The 21,342-nt window shown below is 37.6% G+C and overlaps 1 protein-coding gene across 1 annotated transcript in view; it reads left to right on the top strand.

Annotated features, from left to right (window-relative positions):
* Positions 1-21,342, top strand: part of zgc:56231 (uncharacterized protein LOC406257 homolog) — a 47,363-nt gene that overhangs the window by 12,823 nt on the left and 13,198 nt on the right. The window contains exons 4-14 of the mRNA XM_059981148.1: positions 1,295-1,414; positions 2,322-2,460; positions 4,944-5,128; positions 7,442-7,550; positions 9,240-9,443; positions 10,357-10,468; positions 10,610-10,678; positions 14,169-14,315; positions 16,134-16,299; positions 16,613-16,807; positions 16,954-17,093. Coding sequence (XP_059837131.1) covers positions 1,295-1,414; positions 2,322-2,460; positions 4,944-5,128; positions 7,442-7,550; positions 9,240-9,443; positions 10,357-10,468; positions 10,610-10,678; positions 14,169-14,315; positions 16,134-16,299; positions 16,613-16,807; positions 16,954-17,093 — 1,586 coding nt within the window. The remainder of the gene's footprint in view (positions 1-1,294; positions 1,415-2,321; positions 2,461-4,943; positions 5,129-7,441; positions 7,551-9,239; positions 9,444-10,356; positions 10,469-10,609; positions 10,679-14,168; positions 14,316-16,133; positions 16,300-16,612; positions 16,808-16,953; positions 17,094-21,342) is intronic.

Here is a 21,342-nt window from a genome sequence, read left to right as displayed (position 1 = left end):
AATCATTTGGTACATTGGCCTTCATCAATCGTGGGATTGAGTTTAGAAGCAGAGAGGTAATGTTGCAGCTAAATGGGAGTCCGGTCAGACCCCATTTGGAGTGCTGTGCTCAGTTCTGGTCGCCTCATTACAGGAAGGATGTGGAAACCATAGGAAAGGTGCAGAGGAGATTTACAAGGATGTTGCCTGGATTGGGGAGCATGCCTTATGAAAATAGGTTGAGTAAACTCTGCCTTTTTTCCTTGGAGTGACGGAGGATGAGAGGTGACCTAATAGAGGTGTAGAAGATGATGAGAGGCATTGATCGTGTGGACAGTCATTTTCCCAGGGCTGAAATGGCTAGCAGGAGAGGGCACAGTTTTAAGGTGTTTGGAAGTAGGTACAGAGGAGATGTCGGGTAAGTTTTTTTTTAGACAGAGTGGTGAGTGTGTGGAATGGGCTGCTGGCAACGGTGGTGGAGACGGATACAATAGGGTCTTTTAAGAGACTCCTGGACATAGAGGGCTATGGGTAACCCTAGGTAATTTCTTAGGTAAGGACATGATCAGCACAGCTTTGTGGGCTGAAGGGCCTGTATTGTGCTGTAGGTTTTCTATGTTTCTGAGACTTATGAGGCAAGTTATTTTTACACAGTGGTAAGTGTCAGGGGAAGTGGTGGAAGCAAGTCTGATAGCACTATTTAAGAGATGTTTAGACAGGTGCATGAACATGCTGGGATTGGAGTGATATAGACCATGTCAAGCAGATGGGATTAGTTTAATTTGGCATTATGTTTGGCACAGACATTGTGAACTGGAGGGTCTGTTCCTGTGCTATACTGTTCTATGTTTTGACTTTCAGTCAAGTGATGTAGTTTGCTACAAATATTATTAGATTTGGATATAGTTTATTAATGTTGAGGTATAAATCCAAAATGAAAACTTGCACTATAAGGTTGAAGCTTTGCTCAGCAAAAACTTTTCGGAAATGTGATATGTAAAATAAGTTTGCTAATCAAAATGCCTTGGATTAACTTTGCTGATTGCTTTTGTCTGTAAAGAAGTATAGAGTTCAGGGGTTTACTGTGTATCCTTGCATTTTGGTTGGAAGTAGCAATTCTCATATGTGTGGTATATTTTGGTTTCCAGTCTTTTTATTAGAACTATTATTTTGGGTCCATGACATTTTCAAACTACTGGATGTGAACTAGCTGCACTGTTGCACAGAGATCATATGATATCTTGTAAATGCTGATAGTTTTTGTAGGTTTGACATGAACTTTGTTAATATTTTCGCCTTTGAATGTGTGGCTTAGGGCTGTGTGATAATAAAAGATTCAGAAACTGTTGTGTTGGCTGCACCTAAACATTCAAGCACTCTGAAAAATAGTGAAAGAGGAATTGGGCAAGCTGTGCACAAGTTCACATTTTCTCAGGTGAGTAATATTTTGATAATACCTTTAGTATTCCTGATTCTGAAAACGGCTCCTGACTACCTCTGAGCTGGAGCTGTGTTCTATTTTCAAAATTATTTAATTCACTAAGTTTTCTTTGAGTTTATTGCTCTCTTGCTCATCATTGCCACAGTTCTGAAGGTGCACTTCTAAATTTTTTTATTTTATTATGGAATATAAACCTTTGAAAGTTTCTTTGGTATTCCTTTCCCTGTGAGGTCACCATGGTCCATTGTAATTTTTACTGCATTTATTGTTGCTGCGCTGTGGTGGCAGCAGTTGAGAGCCAATGATAAGACTAAGTCTGGAGATGCCTGCGCACAATATTACAAAGAACGGCAGAATTCCTTTCATGAAAGGCATTGGAGAATCAAGTTTTTGTGTTAACCACTTGTATGGCTACTGTTCTTGCAATGAGTAACCTTTTCAAAATAAAACAAATGTAAAACCATCATCATGACTGGGCATGCTTACTTGAATTGGTTTGGTCAGATTCAAAATAGCTGAATAAAATGCAAAACAGTTTTGTTTTATAATGAGTCACACACAAAATGCTGGAGGAACTCAGAAGGCCAGGCAGCATATATGGAAAAGACGCTTCAGGCTGAGACCCTTCATCAGGGTGGGAAAGAAAGTGGAGAAGTCACAATAAGACTTTATTATTCTTTATTTATTAAAGTACACGCTTTATTGTCACCACAGGTGTGAACATAGTCTCCCAAGTAAATTGCATTTTGCTTTCAAATCTGACAGTATTTAAAATATTCTCATGCTTAGTCAAGTGGCATTTTGCTCTTTCCTTGCACTAAAGTCATTTCCAGATAGTTCTGAATCTATTCTTCCATATAATCATGTGCAACATTTATTATATTTTATTATCTTTTGTTAGATATTTGGCCAGGAAACCAGTCAGACTGAATTCTTCAACAACACAGTAAAGGACCTTGTTAAACAATATCTCCAAGGACAAAACAGTTTGGTATTTACTTATGGAGTTACCAATGCTGGCAAGACCTACACTATTCAAGGTATGAATCTGAGAGAATACAAGAAAAAGAGAAGTAAGTAAAATGTGCTTGGGATGGTGGAGTCATGCCAATCAAGTTGCTTTGTCCTGCAGTGAGCAAATTGTACTCATCTTGGCAAGCATAGAGCTTGGCTTCCCAAACATGATTATGCCATGGACTCCTACCATGAACCAAGGGATCCAGGATCCCCTGGTGTCGAGTATTCCATAATGTCATTGATTTGTGTAGTGTTCATGATAAAAAAGGCTTTGGTGTGTCAAGAGATCTAAATCCTGGAACTTCTGACAGAACTGAGTTGTCAGATTATCCACTAGAAGGATTGTAGTGTTTTTTAAAAAGGTGTAAAAGAAACTACATTTGTCTTTGTTTCTAGTTATTATCTGCTTTTTAAGCTAATTATGTGAATTTAAAAAAATTAACCACTTTTAAATGTCAATGAAGTACTTAATGTTAGAAATACCTAAATTATGAAAATCAAATGATCACATTTTACAGCTGAAAAAAAAACACTTTTTCATCTGGATTTATGATGTAGTAAGGCAAATAGCAAGATGGAGCTTCTCACCAAATATGATAAACAAGTGACTGATATAATGGCAGAACTTAAAATCCTAGATGACATGCATAGGATCTTCAGTCAGTTCCATGTGCAAACAAATCCTTGCTCAGTCTGAGCTTTGTTCAGGTCAGGGCAGTCAACAGTGCTGAGGGGCCATTTTCCAACATTTGCATAATCCCTTCCAGATTACCAGGACCATCAAACTTGATTGAAATGGTCTTGTTACAGCTCCCTGTGTTGAGGATATCATCTTTCATCTTTTCAGTAGATTCCAGGAATGGTACAGCCATCTTCTAATGCTCCAGTGGATATTGCTCCAACCTTGTATCGTCTAAGCAAATCTGACTGTTTACTCTGAAACAGTTGAAGCAGTTTACTCATGAGGATTGGAAATATTCCTATCAGAAAAAGCAAGATAATTGTCCGCTCCCTATACTGGACCAAAACCATTGCTAATTCATGTCCATTGGTTCAGTGTAATCTTACTCTGACTTTCATCTCTGCTTGTCTCCTTTGTGCTTTATGACATTTTCTTTCACTGTACACCCTGTGGCTGCTTCCACCATTGACTCTTTCCCCTTTGCCATTGTACAGGAGTATTAGCTGGGCATCTGAAGAAGCCCCTGCTGGTGAGCAGTGAAATCATCAACAATGCTGCAAATCTCTGGGTGTAGATTCCATTCCTGACTTCCTGCTGGATTAGAAGTTGTATTCGTATATACTTTGTATATACGTTTGTACTTGGGATGCATGACCTTATTCATCAACTGTTGTGTAATTCTGCTGTTGGTCTCCACCACTGATTTTTCTAATAATTTTCTGAGCATTTAACTTGAGTGTGTACATGCTGAACATAACTTTCCATTTCTCCAGACAACCATGCACCCTTTTATTTCTCCATTATTTTATGACTTTGCAGCATGCCACTGGAATTCTTCTACAGCTTTGCTTTCCGCAGGAACAGGACAGTGAAGGCTATTCTTGCCAGCATTTACCTGCTTGACAGGCCTGGGACACTCACACTATATGCCATATCTGCTGGCAATTAAAATGCCAGACATTTTTGCATTAGAGGCTTCCATGACAGTCAGTATGAGAACCCACATAATTCACATAGCATGGCCTATGCAAGTCATTGCCAGCTCTCGGGGCTTAATCCCTGCCTGCTTGCTAGATTATGTTATTTTGTGTTTTTATATCTGCATTTATTCTGCACTCTCCATGAAGTCAGATCCAATCTCTAATTTAGTTTTGCTTAATTTTCCGTCATGCCTAGGTTGTCAGTCAAATTAAGCTGTGCCTGATTTTAAAAAGCCGAGAAAGTGTTTATCTTTATTTGCCATTGTCATTTATCCTGACAGTATATCTGTCCTTCTGGCTAGGAAGCTGGCTATACATATCCCCTTACCTGTACTTGCTCTTTGATGGAAGTTACTCAAAAAAAAGTTCTTTGAATGCATTCAAATAATAGCCAACTAATTGTGTAAACCACAACTGCATCCTGTTTGAATGGTCAGATTGAACATTTTTTTGATAATTGAGTTTTTTTTTGTTCACCTTACATTCACAATTGAAATTAAATATTGTATAATATTTCTGTTTTAATACTGAGATACAAATTCATCCAAGGTAAAATGTAATCCTATTTCGCCAGTTTTTCCATTTATTTCAAATCATTTATGTTAGTTGCAGGAAAACAAGATGTTTTTATTTGTGCAAACTCCAATATTGAAATCTTTAACTTCTCTGAAGCTAATGAAATTGTTGTTTCATACTTCATTTTCTGTATTCAGATTTATTCCAATTTTTAATTTAAAAAAACTTTAAAAATGTTCAGTGTTGTAGTACCGACTTGTATAAGTATTGTTTGCCTGCCTAAGAATATCACATCCTTTCAGACAATTCCACTCTTGATTAACCATAGGTACTGGTAAAGATGGCGGTATCTTACCAAGATCATTGGCCATGCTCTTTGATCACATAAAAGGCAGACAATATGAAAGTATGGATTTAAAACCACATGTCTGTGATGATGTGTTAAAACTGGATAGTAATCAAATCCGGCAAGAAGAAGCTATGAAGTCTGCAATCTTTTCTCCACTGAGAGAGGTGATGTTCAAAAAATTTCTTTTTTGTAATAATAGTAGTGCTTATTAATTTATAATTTTATTTTCCAATTCCAAGTCTTCAGTCCTGTTGGGAGATGTACGTTACATATGATCTAAAACAAAATTTATAAACGGTAATTGTATCTCCCTTTAAATTGACATTTTCAGGGTAACACCCAGATGTTATGAAGGTTTGTGTGAATGTACTTGCGTTTCACATGGGGAAAGCCACATGTTGTCTGATTGATTTCCACCTTTTATTCAGCTTGTTTATTTTAAAAGATTTGGGATCGACTACTCCTGTTTTTCTATTGACAGTGAATTTAATGTTTAGTCAAAAACTTCCAACAAATTTTAATACTAGTTGTGAGTGCTCCACAGCACTCTCATCTGCTATGATGAAGTACTAAGAGAAGTTGGTCATGGCTAGAATCAACTCCTGCCTAAGCAAGTTCCTGGAATTTGCCTATTGCCACCTTAGGTCTACAGCACATTCAATCTCATTGGCTCTCCAGTCGGCCTTTGATCATCTGGGGAATGGTAATACCTATGTTGGGCTGCTGTTTATTGATTACTGCTCAGTGTTTAACACAATCGTACCCTCAGTTCTACACAACAAGCTCCAAAATATGAGTCTTTGTACCTCTCCTCTCCAACGGAATCCTTGACTTCCTCAATGGGAAACTACAGTCTGTGCAGATTGGAAATAGCATCTCCTCGCTGACGATCAGCACTGGCTCACCTCAATGACATGTGCTTAGCCCACTGCTGTACTCTCTCTGCACCCCCATTTATGTGGCTAGGCACAGCTCAGACACCATCTATAAATTTACCAATGATACAACTATTTTTGGCAGAAATTCAGATATTGACAAGGAAACGTACAAGAGTGAGATAGATCAGCTGGTTGAGTGCTGTTGCAACAACCACCTGGCACCCAACATCACCAAGACCAAGGAAATGATTGTGGACCAGGAAAGGGAAGTTGAGGGAATACACACCAGTGTGTGTGTGTGTCTGTGTGTGTCCCCCCAAAGACGCTTGCTAATTTCTACAGATCTTCTGTGAAGAACAATCTAATTGCTTGCATTACCATCTGGTTTGGAGAAGCCACTGCACAGGATCGGAAAAAGCTGCAGGAAGTTGTAAGCTCAGCCAGCTCCATCGTAGGCACAAGCCCTCCCAGCATCCAGGACACCTTCAAAACACAATGCATCAAAAAGGTGCCATGCATCATGTAGGACTCCCATCACCTAGGACATGCCCTCCTCTCTTCGCTACCATAAAGGAGGAGGCACAGGAGCTTGAAGGCAGACACTCAATGTTTCAGGAACAGCTTCTTTCAAAGGTTTCAAAGGTACATTTAATGTCAGAGGAATATATACAATATACATGCTTTTTCTTCGCAATCATCCACGAAAAATGGAGGAGTGCCCTCAAAGGATAGATGACGGTTAAATGTTAGAACCCCAAGGTCTCCTCCCTCCTGCATGTAAGCAGCAGCAAGCAATGATCCCCACTCCTCGGCAAAAAAAAGGCATCGGCACCCGCCACCGAGTACTGTGAGCAAAGTAACAGCAAAGATACAGACTTGCATTTCTCCAAAGTCTACATTGTTCACCCGGTATTCGACATACTACAAGTTCTCTCTCTCCCTAATAAGGGAGAAAGAGGTGTCTCCATTTCACAGTGAGCAGAGACATAACAAACAACTTGTTGGTTTCCCCTCTATCATTAGATTTCTGAATGGACGATGAACCAATGAACAGTACTAAAAGTATTTTTCCCTCTCTGCACTACATATTGAATTTTAATGTATTTATTTATTGTAATTTATAGATTTTATTATGCATTGTAATGTACTGCTGACACAAAACAACAAATTTCATGACATTTGCCGGTGATATTAAACTTGATTCTGACATTCTTGCCTATCGATATTATTAAATACAAGCTTTAAAATCACTAAGGAAAATGCATAACTAAAACTATTAATTACCTAGTTAAAACATAGAACAGGATGAATGGATTTGCAGTTACACTGTATAAAGCTTTGTATTGCACATACAGGCATTAAAAAAACACTTGTTGCACTCTTAACGACAGTATTACAGAATACTTATTCTGAGTCATGTTTGATAAATAATAAGTTTTGTAGTAAACAATCCTGAAAGTGGTGAATTGATAATTACCAATACAGTGTGGTCCTATGATACAAGTTTTATATTTTCACTTGGGTTAGTTATAATTTAAATCTAAATTACTCTATAGATTTTTGAACCAGAACATAAATTCTAAAGATCATTTCTTCCAGGAGATGGAATACCAGCTTTTCAGGACCACATCCAACAAGAATGTCCAAAAAGAGTTTGCCCAGACAAGCTCTATCACTCTGGCAGACTGCATTCCTTCTGATCAGCTAGGTATCTCTTTTATTCAAGGAATTTGCACCAATGGAAATGTATTAAGTGCTTTACTTTTCAGAAACAACAAACCAAATTTTTTTCTTTGGTTGCAAGCAATCAAGAATTATAATTTTTGCGGTAGAACTAACAGATTAGCAAACTTTTAAAATGAAATGATTGCGATAAATATGGAATCTAACTGTTTAATGATTAATTTCAGTATTTTGAAGACTAGCTACTGCCAGCTTATGGATCCATACCACTTCAGCTCTTCAGTCCTGACCACCATTCTGCTTATTCTTCCCACTCCTCCTGAGTTGTTTTGCAAGTCATGATTGATGTTGATCCAACAGGCATTTGACAAATTATTTTTGATGCAATGAGTTTATATAAAAAGGAGTAATGCTAGCACAGAAATAAATAATTTAATTATTTTTCTACTTTAATAATTCTCTTTATAGTAATGGAAATTTTCCAAATCCACACAATGCCGCTGCTGAAAATCTGCTCCTTTTGCCACCTATACTAAACTACGGTTAACCTAACTTTCGAATTAAGGCAGCTGGAGGCACTGGCTAAAATCTGAAACTCCTCCCCTTTTCTATAATTCACATTCACCTTAGCATGCAAGCAACTTCAAATCAATTAGAAACTCTTAATCTGATTGTTCTCAAGTGCATCAAAAATACAAACATCAGTAATACTGCAAAGTTATCTAGAGTCATGCTATTCAAGGCAAGAGGTTGTTGCAAGTTGTAGTGTTCTTGCACAGGTGTAAAAGAACTCTGAACTAAACAACAAGCATAAACCAGTCAATGAGGCGGTCCCAGTAAGATTAACCGTTTACTGTTCACTCTTCCACATTAACATATGGTGAAAACTGTTGATAAAACAATACAAAATATATACAGTATTTGTTTCCTTCTTGACATCACATTTACATCATAAATATTTGCAAAAGTAAAGCTACAACAACTATATTACATTAAACTGCAACATACAGTCAGAATCTACCTACGCCATCGACTGGCTTTAAATACACTTCAACACAAACTATCCACAACTCCTTAAATAACAAAAAAACAAACTTTATCAACCATCACTACTTTTAACAGAATCAGCGTTAACATTTTTAATTCAACATATCGATTATCTCATGAACTTACGGCGTTGCTTCTCTAATGTTCCTAGTGTGTAGAAAGAAAACTTTTCTTGCACTGATCCTGCACACATAAGCCCCCTCCTTCCCGTTTCTCCAAACCGGTATTTTCCCACAAGACGTGGCAAAACCAGGTGTGACATCATCGCATGCCGCGATATATCACAGACAATGAATTTACTTTAAACAACCTTAACTTTAACTAGAAAACAATAACAACAAATTACTAAAGCGAAAATGTAATAAACTAAACAAATGCCTTAAAGGCAACACACAAGTAATTAATACTTTATTTTTGAATTAGAGGCATTCCCACATCACCCAAATCTAATCCCATAATCCCCTGCTTTGGTTACTCCCACATCACCTTGTTCGAAGAAAGGCTGTCAATAGTCCAGATTGTATCTGTAATTCTGATGAAATTTAAATCCATGTTAATTATTCCTTATTATTCTTAAACGTTTTTATTGGAATTGCATTTCCTGTTATCTTTATTTTTGTTTAAGAATGTTTGAGAAAGTTCAACTAATTTCATTTCTACTTCATAGCAAAGCATTCTGAAGTCATAACAGCTGCATCTGATATGAGCCTTGTTGATCAAAAGCAGCAAAGGTTCTCAGTATGGGTTTCCTTTTGTGAGATCTACAATGAATATGTGTATGATCTATTGGATCCAATGCCAACTTCAAGAAACCAGAAACGTCAAAATTTGCGAGTCTGTGAAGATCAAAAAGGAAACAGTTATGTTAAAGGTGCAGCCTAATCTTTGTGATCTGTGATGTAAATTATTTATTAAATCTCTGAAGTTTTTCATAAATATTAAAGGAATCTTCCTCTTGAACCCAGAAGCCAATGGGGGGGAGGTATTGTATAAAGCATATTAGCATGCCATTTTTAAAGTCCCTCTTGCAAAGTTCTAAGCAATCTACAGCTGATTGTAAGTGGTTTGCAATTTGTAATTGCATAGTTACAGTTGTGACCTTTCACACAGCAAGTAACATTGTGCTAATGACCAGATCATTAGCCAGGGAGGTCCAAAGATTGCTTTCCTATTTATTAGTTATGAAGGCAATGCAAATTTGTTTCTCTCTAGTCTTGCCAAAAATAATCAAGATGAATTCTCTGTTTATAATGGTATTAGCTAAAGGGTAGATGTTAATTGGGACTTTGCAAAAACTACTTTCCTAACTTTTAAATGGGCAGGCAGAAAGGGACTTGTGCTTAGCATTACAAACATTGGAGAGATATCTGAGACTCTTGTTGGACTCTCAACTTGAAGAATTGTAATCCATTTCCAGGAGAAAAATAAGATTAGGAAAGTAAAACTTTTTTTTTTAAACTTTTACCCCTGGTCTGTTTTCCATATGGTGAATGACAATGTGTCATCACTATCAGATTTCTGAATAATCCTGAGTGTATGAGCACTACCTCACAATTTTTGTATAATGTATACATCTATTCACATATATATATTTCATACTGTAAGTTGCAGTATATTTTTATGTATTGCACTGTACTGCTGCCACAAAACAACAAATTTCATGCTGTATGTCAGTGATAATAAAACTGATTCTGATGGTCTAATCTTTTGAAAGTGGTTAATGCTGACTGCAATATTAATTAATGTCCATAAAATGTGTACTTCAATTATTTTGAATATTTCAGACCTCAAGTGGATCAATGTTACCAGCTCAGATGAAGCTCTTAAAGTCTTAAAGATAGGAAATAAAAATCGAAGCTTGGCTTCAACCAAAATGAACAACCAATCCAGCCGAAGGTATACTCATAATCCTGTTACTATGTAATGTTAGACAAGTTTGCTTGTCAACATTTCTCAAAATAATTTCCATAGCAAAGTGTTAAAGTGTATTTCTATTGTATGTATGAAGTACCTGATTAGTTTAAAATTATCTTACAGTCACAGTATATTTTCCATTCGACTGATGGAAATAATTGGGGAAAAGTCTCGTGTTTTCAGGACTTCTGAGTGAGTTATTATTTTGGGAAAAATAAATATTTAGTGTCATGTTATCTGCTATCGCTTTATGTAAAGTTCAAACAAGTCTAAAGTTATTATTGTTCTATGCCTCCATATTACTAAGTTTTGTTTCATGACTAGCTTGGAAGTCTTCCTCTTTACTCCTTGACAAAGATGATAAAAATAGATGTTCTTGAATGTTTTTGTATGTATGTCTTTAGTAAATCATACCTGTGTCAATCCCAGAAAAGATCTGTTTGATTTGCATGGGAGCGTTTTAGTAATTTCCTTGGGTATGTTTCTGATTATTCAGTAGCATTTCCTGTGGGATTGCGTTCCCTTGCTTTTTTAATAGATGATGCACAGCTAAGCTTGTTAGCAGCCTTTATGAATTTAAAGACCCAGAATGATTTTTTTTGACTTGATTACCAACCAGCATTCAGATATAGCCCCTTTCTTTCTCTTTGCAAACCATTTAAAATCTATTGACTTTCTTAGCCAATGCCTCCTGGGTATGATCAATCATCTAATAAAAAGTGAATGAAATACCAATGGAAGTCAGTGGAAAGAAAGATCATGCATTTGGGGTGGGCACCCCATAGTTTCAGATGCTCCACTGCATTGTAAGTTTTACTTTCTGAAGTGTAGTCAGTCGGAAGGAGGATGCATGTCTTCAGCCTGGGTTTTGAGCTCAAGGTGTCAATATATTTTGGATTTACATTAGTAAGACTATTGTAAGTCATAGTTAACAATTGGCAGATTATTTCCCAGCTTTAAGAATATCAGAAATACAAACAGAAAGCATGAATTTAGCTCCTTGGGGTGTGCTTCATCTTTCAATTAGCGTTACTTTGGAACTATTGGAATTAACGCAAGAAAATGATGCCAGAATTCCCTTTATCTGAAAATCTGTTGAGCTCTCTCTTGTACATAAAATGGGCATCTGAGCCTCCAAAATGCTCATTGATGGAATACTCCAAAACTTATTCTGTTCTGAGTGGTCTGTGTGTTGTCGTTGGGAGATGTGGTGAATTCCTCTTGTCTCTCCTGTATGGGCAACCACTATTCTAAGACTGATATCAGCAAGACTTGCTGTACATTGGGCTGTTGTCTTCCCTACTAATTAACAAGCTTCAAAGCTTGGGCCATAGTACCACCACATACAACTGGATCCTTGACTTCCTCATTGGGGACCACAGTCAGTGCAGAATGGAAATAACATTTTCTTACAGTCAGTCAAAAAGGATGCATGATTAACCTGCTACACTACTCTCACTACACTCGTGACTGTGTCAGGTCAAACACCATCTATAAATTTGCTGATGACACTGTTGTTGCTGGTGGAATCTGAGATGTTGACAAGGAGGTGTACAGGTGTGAGATAAATTAGCTGGTTGCAGCTTTGCACTCAACATCAGTAAGACCAAGGAATTGATTGTGGACTTCAGGAAGGGGAAGTCGAGGGAACAAACTCCAGTCTTCATTGAAGGATCAGCAGTGGAAAGGGTGAGCAGCTTCAAGCTCCTGGGTATCAACCTCTCTGAAAGTCTGTCCTGGCCCAGAAAACTGATGAAGTTACAACGATTGGCTATGTTAAATTAGGGGTTTGAGGAGATTTTGTTTGTCACCAAAGACTCTGGCAAACTTTTAGAGAGTTTGTATTGTACTGCTGGTGCACAACAACAAATTTCATGATGTACGTCATTGATAATAAACCTGATTCTGATTTTGGTTCTGAATCTATAGGCACCAGCTAGAAGGAACACCACACTATATCTGTCCTGTCAAATTCTGGTTAGACTTCTGTGTGCTTCAGTGAGATCACCGCATAGTCTTCTAAACTCTTATACAGTATAAAAATCTCAGCTCAGCTCAGATTGGCAACAACATCTCCTCCACAATCTCCATCAGTGCTGATGGACTACAGGCTGAGTGCTTAGACCCCTACTCTACTCACTTCATACTTGTGATTGTGAGGCTAAGCTCAGCTCTAAGGCCATACTTAAGTTTGCTGACGACACCACTATTTTTGGTCAAATCAATGTGGTGACAAATCAGCATACTAGACGGAGATTGAAAATCTGGCTGAATGGTGCCACAACAACAACCTCTTACTCAATGCCAGCAAGACCAAGGAACTGATTATTGATTTCAGGAGGAGGAAGCCGGTTGTCCATGAACCAATTTTCATTGGGGGATCAGAAGTGGAGAGGGAGAGCAACTTTAAATTCCTTAATGTTATCATTTCAGAGGAGCAGTATTGAGCCCAGCATATAAGTGCAATTGTGAAAAAAAGCAAGGCCATGCCATAGAAAATTCTGCAAAAGGTAGAACCAGTCCATCACGGTTAAAACCCTCCCCACCATTGAGGATATCTATACAGAGCGTTGTCGCAGGAAAGCAGCACCATCGTCAGGGACCCCCACCACCCAGGCCAAGCACTCTTTTTACTGCTGCCTTCAGCAAGAAGCTTCAAGAGTCTCAGGACCCACACCTCCAGGTTCAGGAACAGTTATTACCTCTCAACCATTCAGTTCTTGAACCAAAAGGGGATAACTTCACTTGCCCCTTCACTGAACTTCTCCCACAACCTAATAGATTCACTTTCAAGGACTCTTCATCTCATGTTCTCAATATTTATTGTTTATTATTATAGTTTTTTTTTCTCTTTTGTGTTTGTACAGTTTGTTGTCCTTTGCACATTGGTTGTTTGCCCATCCTGTTGGGTGTAATCTCTCTTTGATTCTATTGTGCTTCTTGGATTTCTGAGAATGCCCAGTAGAAAGTGAATCTCAGGGTTGTATATAGTGACACACATGCACTTTAATAATAAATTTTCTTCAAGGTTTGAAGCTTGTCTGCTTATCCTCTCTTGTATGCTACAAACTCCATCTTAGGAATTAATCAGTCCTATATTTGCTGCACCCCTTCAAATGCAAGCATCCTGACTTGGGTAGGGAGACCAGAAATGTAAATGATATTTCTGTGAGCCCTACATAATTCAAGCAAAGTGTCTACCCAAGTTGTCTTGCTGTAAAGACCAGTGTTAATATTTTCTGCTTATTAACCCTGTGATTTGAGCACAAGGGGCTCCCACAATCCTTTTCACACCAACACCTTTCAATCTCATCATTTTAAAAAAAAAACGGTAGTTTAACTCTTCATATAAAAAGGGATCTCACATATCCTATGCTATTTTATATCTGCTGTGCCTTGCTAACTCACTTAACTGATCTCCATTAAGCCTGTCTGTGTTATTCTCATAGCTCTCAGTGCCATTTAGTACTTCTGCCCTCTACGAGAAAGTAATTCTTTCTCAGGTCTGAATGCCTTTAATTGTAACTGTTAACCCTAGTTTAAGGCATGCCAGCTCGGGAAAACATTATCCTTCTGCTATGTCCTGTGAGACATTTGTTTGTGTCATTAACATATCCGCAGCAACATATAATTATTGATGCAATGTATGATTGTTTGTCAATCTTCTTTTTACTGAATGTAGCCTGTGCTTGTGTGATTTGGCTGGGTTAGAGCGCAGTGGTAAAGCACAAACTTTTGGAAATCGACTGAAGGAGGCAGGCAACATCAACAATTCTCTTCTTATCCTTGGCAAGTGCATTTCTGCACTAAGGAAGAAGCAGCAGAATAAGTAAGTAATAAATAATTGGATTAACTTGTTAACTATCAGCATTTAATTTTTCCTTGAATTTTGAAGCCTAAGCATGTACTTATCAGCAAACCATTGGTTAATGTTTTAATCTGGAGTAGGATGCTGCTGGTAATCCAAGGGCATTAGCTCAGAATTGAAATCTTGAGTTTGAATACTAGCAAAGCTACACTTTAAATTATTTCAATAAATTTGAAATAAGAGTTCTATCAGTAATGGTGAAACTACTGGTCTGATCCTAAGAGCCCATTAGTTTCACTGATGGAACTCTACACCTTCCCTTGTCAGGCCTGTGTGATTCCAGCTTCAGAACCATGTAACTGATTCCCCTCTGAAACAACATAAGAAGCCACTCACTTTCAGCACTTGATGTGACTGATGTCTCATCCTGTGGGAGATCTTTGAGTCTTTGAATCTCCCTTCCTCCGAAGGGGAGCCCAAGGAGAGATTATTTTGAAGCGTGGATAAGTAAGAGAGTGGAAGGTTAATATGGAGTTGATGTTAGAATTAATGCAGGAATTGTGCTGTAACACAGGCTTGAGTGGCCAGGTAGGTTATTTGCTGCCATATGTATGTGTGGGGAGAGTGGTGGCTAAAGTCTGAGCAGCCTGCAAGATTAAATACTGTTTAATCCTTTGTATTAAATGTTCCAATGAGGAAGATGGATTTCTGAAGCAAGAACTATCAACATTTCCAAAGGTGGTTTAAAATACACCAGAAAGATAAACCACTCATGTTAAATAAAGAAAACAAAACAGGTTTACTGTTTCAGTGATATTATTAAACTGTATGAGCATCAGCTTTTGCTACAGGTGATTGAAGAATATTCTGATCAATTTTTATTTCGTTTTCATACCTGCAGAATTTTGTTTGGCTTTTAGATGAATGTCACATTAGTAATTCTACTAAAGGTTGTGGGAGGAAACAGTGAGAGCAAAGAGTTTTCAGGAATAGCAGTCAACGTAAAAAGAAAGATAAATCCTTTTCATCGCAATAGAAAAGAAAGAGAATTGGAAATGTAGAAAATTTAGATGGAAAGTAGATCGTTTTGTTGACATCCTCAACAATCACCTGTTTTTGATTTAACTACTTTGGATATGGAAATCGTACTGGAGGGTGCTGAGAACCGTTGCTATCCTGCCCTGCTTTTCCCTGCCCCACCACACCACCTTACCTCAAAATGGTGATTAAGTAGTAGTCACCTTTTATCTACTGTGGAGAACTATTGAGATACTTTTTCCTCAAATTAAATTAATTGGAACTAGAATTTTCTTTTGAATTACAAAGAAAACTAGTCTGGGATTTGCTTTGTTTTAGTAAGTTGATTAAGTTTATTAAAAGTAACTGATAGGACTGCTCATATATCAGTTGATGTATAAATGTCACTCCAAAAATGTTTTATCACATAATAAAAAATTTAGTGGAATTGAATCCCTAATATTTTAAGGGAGAGAAAAATTGTGGAATTGTTACTTGAAGAATAGAAAATGTAATGAGAGCTTCATCATTCCAAAATTAGATTCTGTAAGTACTGTATTACTACTTAGTTTTTTTTTAAACTACACATTATTTCACCAGTTCAGAATCAGGTTTATTATCACTGGCATGTGATGTGAAATTTGTTAACTTAGCAGCAGCAGTTCAATGCAATACATAATCAAGCAGAAAGGAAAAAAAAAGATAAAATATACTAAATAAACAAGTTGTTTCACCTCCAACTTCTATTTCGCAAAAAGTCTTGGTATTAATGATAGAATCTTGTGTCTTAGTTCTAACATACTTATTTCTTTTGCCTATTAGATTAAAACAAATTATTGTCCCCTTCCGAGAGAGCAAGTTAACCCGTCTTTTTCAAGCTTTCTTTTGTGGCAAAGGCAAAGCTTGTATGATTATTAACATTAACCAGTGTGCTTCCATGTATGACGAAACTCTGCATGTGATGAAATTTGCAGCAATTGCTAAGCAGGTATAACATCATTCATTACTTTAAAATTATGTGGCATTTAATGAGAAGGTTAAGCTTTTATTCCTATTTTGTGAGTTTTTTTTGCAAAATTAAAGTGAGGTAGTAAAATCGAGCTACGTTGAAATCATAATTCAAAAGTGTAACAAAAACATTGAATAATTTAGTGTGAAACTTCAACCTTTGCTTTATTCTACACTGTTCAATTTGAAATCTATGACAATAGATTGATCACTCTTGTCAATAATAAGAGGCTGTGAAAAATTGTCACTGTCACCTTTTTTTTAAAAAAAAAACCCTCCTCTTTGTTTTTCAGATAATCCAAATTATTCACCCAAAATTAAAACTGCAACCTGCTGATCACGTGGGTGGAAGTGATGGCAGTATGATGGTGTGCACTGATCTTGGAGAATCACTCTCTGCCAAAAATTGTTATTCTGAAGATCTAATTAAAGATGATGACAAGGAGGAGGAAAATGAAGATCTGGACCTCACCACCTTTGCCCATGAAGTAATATTAACTGCTGCTGGTGCCTGCAACTTGCCAACCTTATCAGCCCTTTGTTTATTTACCCACATCTTGATCTGCTCTTCCTGGCTGATTTTCAACTTCTGTTCTGATTTGTTGTTTTTTCTCTGTTTTTTTTTTCCCCCCAGGAATTATTGAGTATGATAGAAAATCTAAGGCACAAATTGATTGCTGAAAGGCAACAGAAACTAGTTTTGGAAATGCAGGTTCGTAATGAAATGGGAGAAGCCATGTTTCAGCAACTACTCCATACAGAAGAAGTTTGGAGGTAACTTCACATTGCAAATTGAGATGTGCAAGTTAATGTTGTGGTGTGATACTCAGAGATTTCTTTATCATATTTTAATTATGTGGATATTTCTGAAGCTCTCCAATAGCCAAGAAAATTAATTGTAACTCTTTAACTAGAAAGTCCGTAGAAGTTTTATATAATGCGAAGTTGGAAATTTTGGAGAAATGGGCACTTCTGCATTCTCGATAAATTTAATAACTTTAAAACCAAAGTTTTTTGAGAAGGCTGTGCCCCTGAATGGCATTTGTATTTTGTTGTTCAAGGACAGGTTAAAGTTAGGCCAATGCTATGAATTATACATTAATAGTGCATGTTATTGGTTTTAGTGTCTGCCTACATTCAATTTGTAGGCAACACTGCCTATTAAGCAACTTGATCATAGCAAAGTCAACATTTATCAAACAATAATCTGTAGCTGTAAGTATTTGTTGATGTGATTGTTGTTCAGACTTCAAAATTAATATTTTGTTTTTTTTCAAAGATTTTATAGGAAAAATGTTTAGATACTGTGATTGTTAAGTTGATGTGGATAACACAGATACTGAAGTGTTATTCCATTGATAAGGTTATAACTTGTCCATGTAGTGCTACCAGGGAATGAAAGTTATTTCAAAGATGCTCAACTGCCTGGGTTTGCTCATTCATTATTTAAACTTTTCACATAACAGTCTTGAATTAATTCATCAACTGATGCTAGTAAACTATTGTTGCTTATTTTGGTGGTATCGCTGACTACTACTTGTTGCTACTGCCTGGTGTGACTGATAAACCTTGCAATGTATGCAGTAACTTTAAAGTACCTGAAAACTGGGCTCTCAGTGCTCAAGAGCTATTGTTTAGAGGATTGCTTTATTTTAAATGGCAAAAAATAGCGTAACGATTTTCGTATTCTAACTGGTTACTAGTTACTAAGTACTGCTGAAATGTAGGCAAAAGTAGCAGCCTATTTGTGCAAAACACCAATTTACAAATAAATAGCCAGAAAGATTATCTCTATCAAGGTGAAGTATTGGCTCTGAAAAGGGGATATTTCTGCTGTATTACTTAGCTTGATATTCCAGATTCTATCACATGCACATGAAGAACGGTGATTTGATTTAATATGTTCCTTGCTAATGCAGTACATTGAAAATTCCACTTGGTATCATCATTCTTTACTTTGGGATGTAGGAGGGAACTCACATGCACAAGCTCTACACAGGCAACAGCCGGGGTCAGGATTGAACTTTGGACTCTGGTGTTGTATTTTTTTGATTATGAAATTTGGGATAGCAGTGCCACCACTTTGAGTTACAATGAAGGAAGCGATCACTGGTGTAGTTCTACTCTTTTTCATTTGTGCAATTAGTGCAAAGGTAGCAAATGGATATTGGAATATCAACTCACTGTTCCCTTTCAAGTTGCGCTCTGGGAAAAGTATCTTGCCATTCCTTTGAGTTTAAAACCTGGACTTACACCATATCTTCACCATCAACTAACACGGAGTCAGGAATGTAGCTCACCACTATTTTTCTTCTATTCTGAATCCTACTGCATTATTACTACTACTGTAACAATTACTACCGCTGCTATTGCAGCTACTTACCAGTTGTACCACTGCTACTGGTAATTGGGGATGAACAATAAATGTTGACTTTATTTAGATGTGTCTAAAATAATTGGTTGATTCACCATTCAATGTTGTTTGCCATGAGGGGGCAAGACATTATATACTAAAATGTGACACATCTCATAGTTCATGGGGTATTCTTAGTGCCAATTTAGTGAGGACTTGCATCTAAATTTGTGTGCTGTCCAATGGACATGTTTAACACACCTTAACAATTGCCTATTGAAGGAACCTGGCTGATCGTGGCAGTTTTGAAGACCTCTGATTTAGAGGACTTGAGATGCAAAGGACACCAGAGAGACTAATTATATTTCAATCCAAGGAAATAAAAATATATGGTTCTGGTGGAAGTGAATTGAAGCAGCCTGGGGCGTGCTGACATTTGAAAGTGAGAAGCACAGCATTCTAAAGGGAAAGGGGAGCAGACAGAAGCCATGGTACAGAGTAGTAATAGTATATAGTAGATAGGAAAAGGGAAGAGGTCCTGAAGAGCGAATGTAGGGAGTTGGGTAGAAAATGGAAAAATAGGAACTCTAGGGTAGTAATCTCTGGATTGCTGCCTGTACCATGTGCCAGTGAGGAGAAGAATTGGATGATTTGTCAGATGACTGCATAACTGAGAAATTCGTGCAGGCAGCAGAGCAGGGTTTCAGATTTCTGGATCACTGGGATGTCTTCTGGGACAGGTATGACCCGTACAAGGAGGAAAGTTTACACTTAAAACCAAGGAGGACCAATATCCTCATGTACATGTTTGCTAGAACTGTTGAGGAGGGTTTAAACCAATTTGGTGGGGGCATGGGAACTGGAGTGATAGGGCTGAGGATAGGGCAATTGTAAGGAGATGCAGCATGTAGTGAGGTTGTGAGGGAAAACAGGCAGATAGTAGATTACAGTCAATGGGATGAGTTGCAGCGTAACATGGGAACAAAAATGTAAAGGATGATGAATAGAGGACTGAAGGTGGTGCATTTGAATGCATACAGTAACTGGAATAAAGTAGATGATCCTGAGGCACAATGAGATTGGTAGGTATTATGTGAGCATCACTGAGTCATGGCTGAAAGAAGATTGTAGTTGGAAGCTTAACATTCAAGGATACACTGTATCAAAAGGACAGGCAGGTAGGCAGAGGGGTTGAGATGGCTCTGTTGCTTTAAAAAAAATTAATCAAATCCTTGGAAAGAAGTGACATAGGATCAGAAGATGTAGAATCTTTGTGGGTAATGTTAAGAAACAGGAAGGGTAAAAAGACCATGATGGGAGCTGTATACAGCCCTCTGAACAGTAGCCAGGATGTGGGAAGCAAAGTAAAACTGGAGGTAGAAAGGCATGTAAGAAAGTGCAATGTTAGAATAGTCATGGGGGAGTTTAATATGCAGGTAGATTGGGGAAAATCAGGTTGGTGCTGGATCAAGAGAAGGAATTTATAGATGCTTACAGATGCCTTTTTTTAGAGCAGCTTATGATTGAGTCACTGGGAGGAATTTGTGTAACAAGCCAGATTTGATCAGGGAACTTGGGAGGCAGTGATCAAAATATGATAGAGTTCACCCTGCATGTTGAGGGGGAGAAAGCTAGAGTCTTGATGTATCAATATTACAGTGGAGAGGAAGGAATTGGAGGCATGAGAGAGGGGCTGGTCAAAGATGATTGGAAGGAGATGCTAGCAGGGATTACAGCAGAATAACAATGGCTGCGAGCAATTCAAAATGTATGTAATAGATGCATCCCAAAGCTGAAGTAGTATTCTAACAGCAGGATGACAAAACTGTGGCTGACAAGGAAGCCAAAGACAGCATAAAAGCAAAAGAGGAGGTATATAATATAGCAAAAAATAGTGGGAAGTTAGACAATTGGGAAGCTTTTAAAAACCCACAGAAGGCTACTAAAGAGGCATAATGAGAGATGATGATGTATGAAGGCAATAATATAAAAGAGGATACCAAATTTTTTCAGATATATAAACAGTAAAGGAGAGTGGATATATGACCATTGGGAAAATAATGCTGGAGTGGTAGTATTGGGGGGGACAAAGAAAAGGCGGACAAAATAAATATTTTGCATAAATCTTACTATAGAAGAAATCCAACAGCATCAGGAGGAAGAACTGAGTGCAATTGCTATTACTAAGGAGCTGATAGGGACCCAGATGGACTACACCCCAGGGTGCTGAGATTGTAGAGGATTTGGTAAAGACCTTGCACGAATCACTAGATCTGGAATAGTTCTGCAGGACTGGATAATTACAAATGTCACTCCACTCTTTAAGAAGGTAGGGAGGCAGAAGAAAGAATATTATAGGACATTTAGCCTAATTTCAGTGGTTGGGAAGATAATGGACTCCATTCTTAAGAATCAGGTTTCAGGGTACTCAGAGGCACACGATAAAATAAGCCAAAGTCCACATGATTACCTTTAGGAGAAACCTTGTCTGGAAAACCTTTTGGAATTCTTTGAGGAAATAACTAGCAGGATAGACAAAGGAGTGTCAGTGGATGTTGTTTCCTTGGATTTTCAGACAAGGTGCCACACATGAGGCTGCTTAATAAGGTAAGAGCCCATGGTATTACAGGAAAGATACTCGCATGGACAAAGTAATGGCTCCTGCCTATC

This window comes from Hypanus sabinus, chromosome 1, assembly GCF_030144855.1.
Source record: "Hypanus sabinus isolate sHypSab1 chromosome 1, sHypSab1.hap1, whole genome shotgun sequence".
Lineage (NCBI taxonomy): Eukaryota > Metazoa > Chordata > Chondrichthyes > Myliobatiformes > Dasyatidae > Hypanus > Hypanus sabinus.
This window is presented reverse-complemented; position numbering and strand designations above follow the sequence as displayed.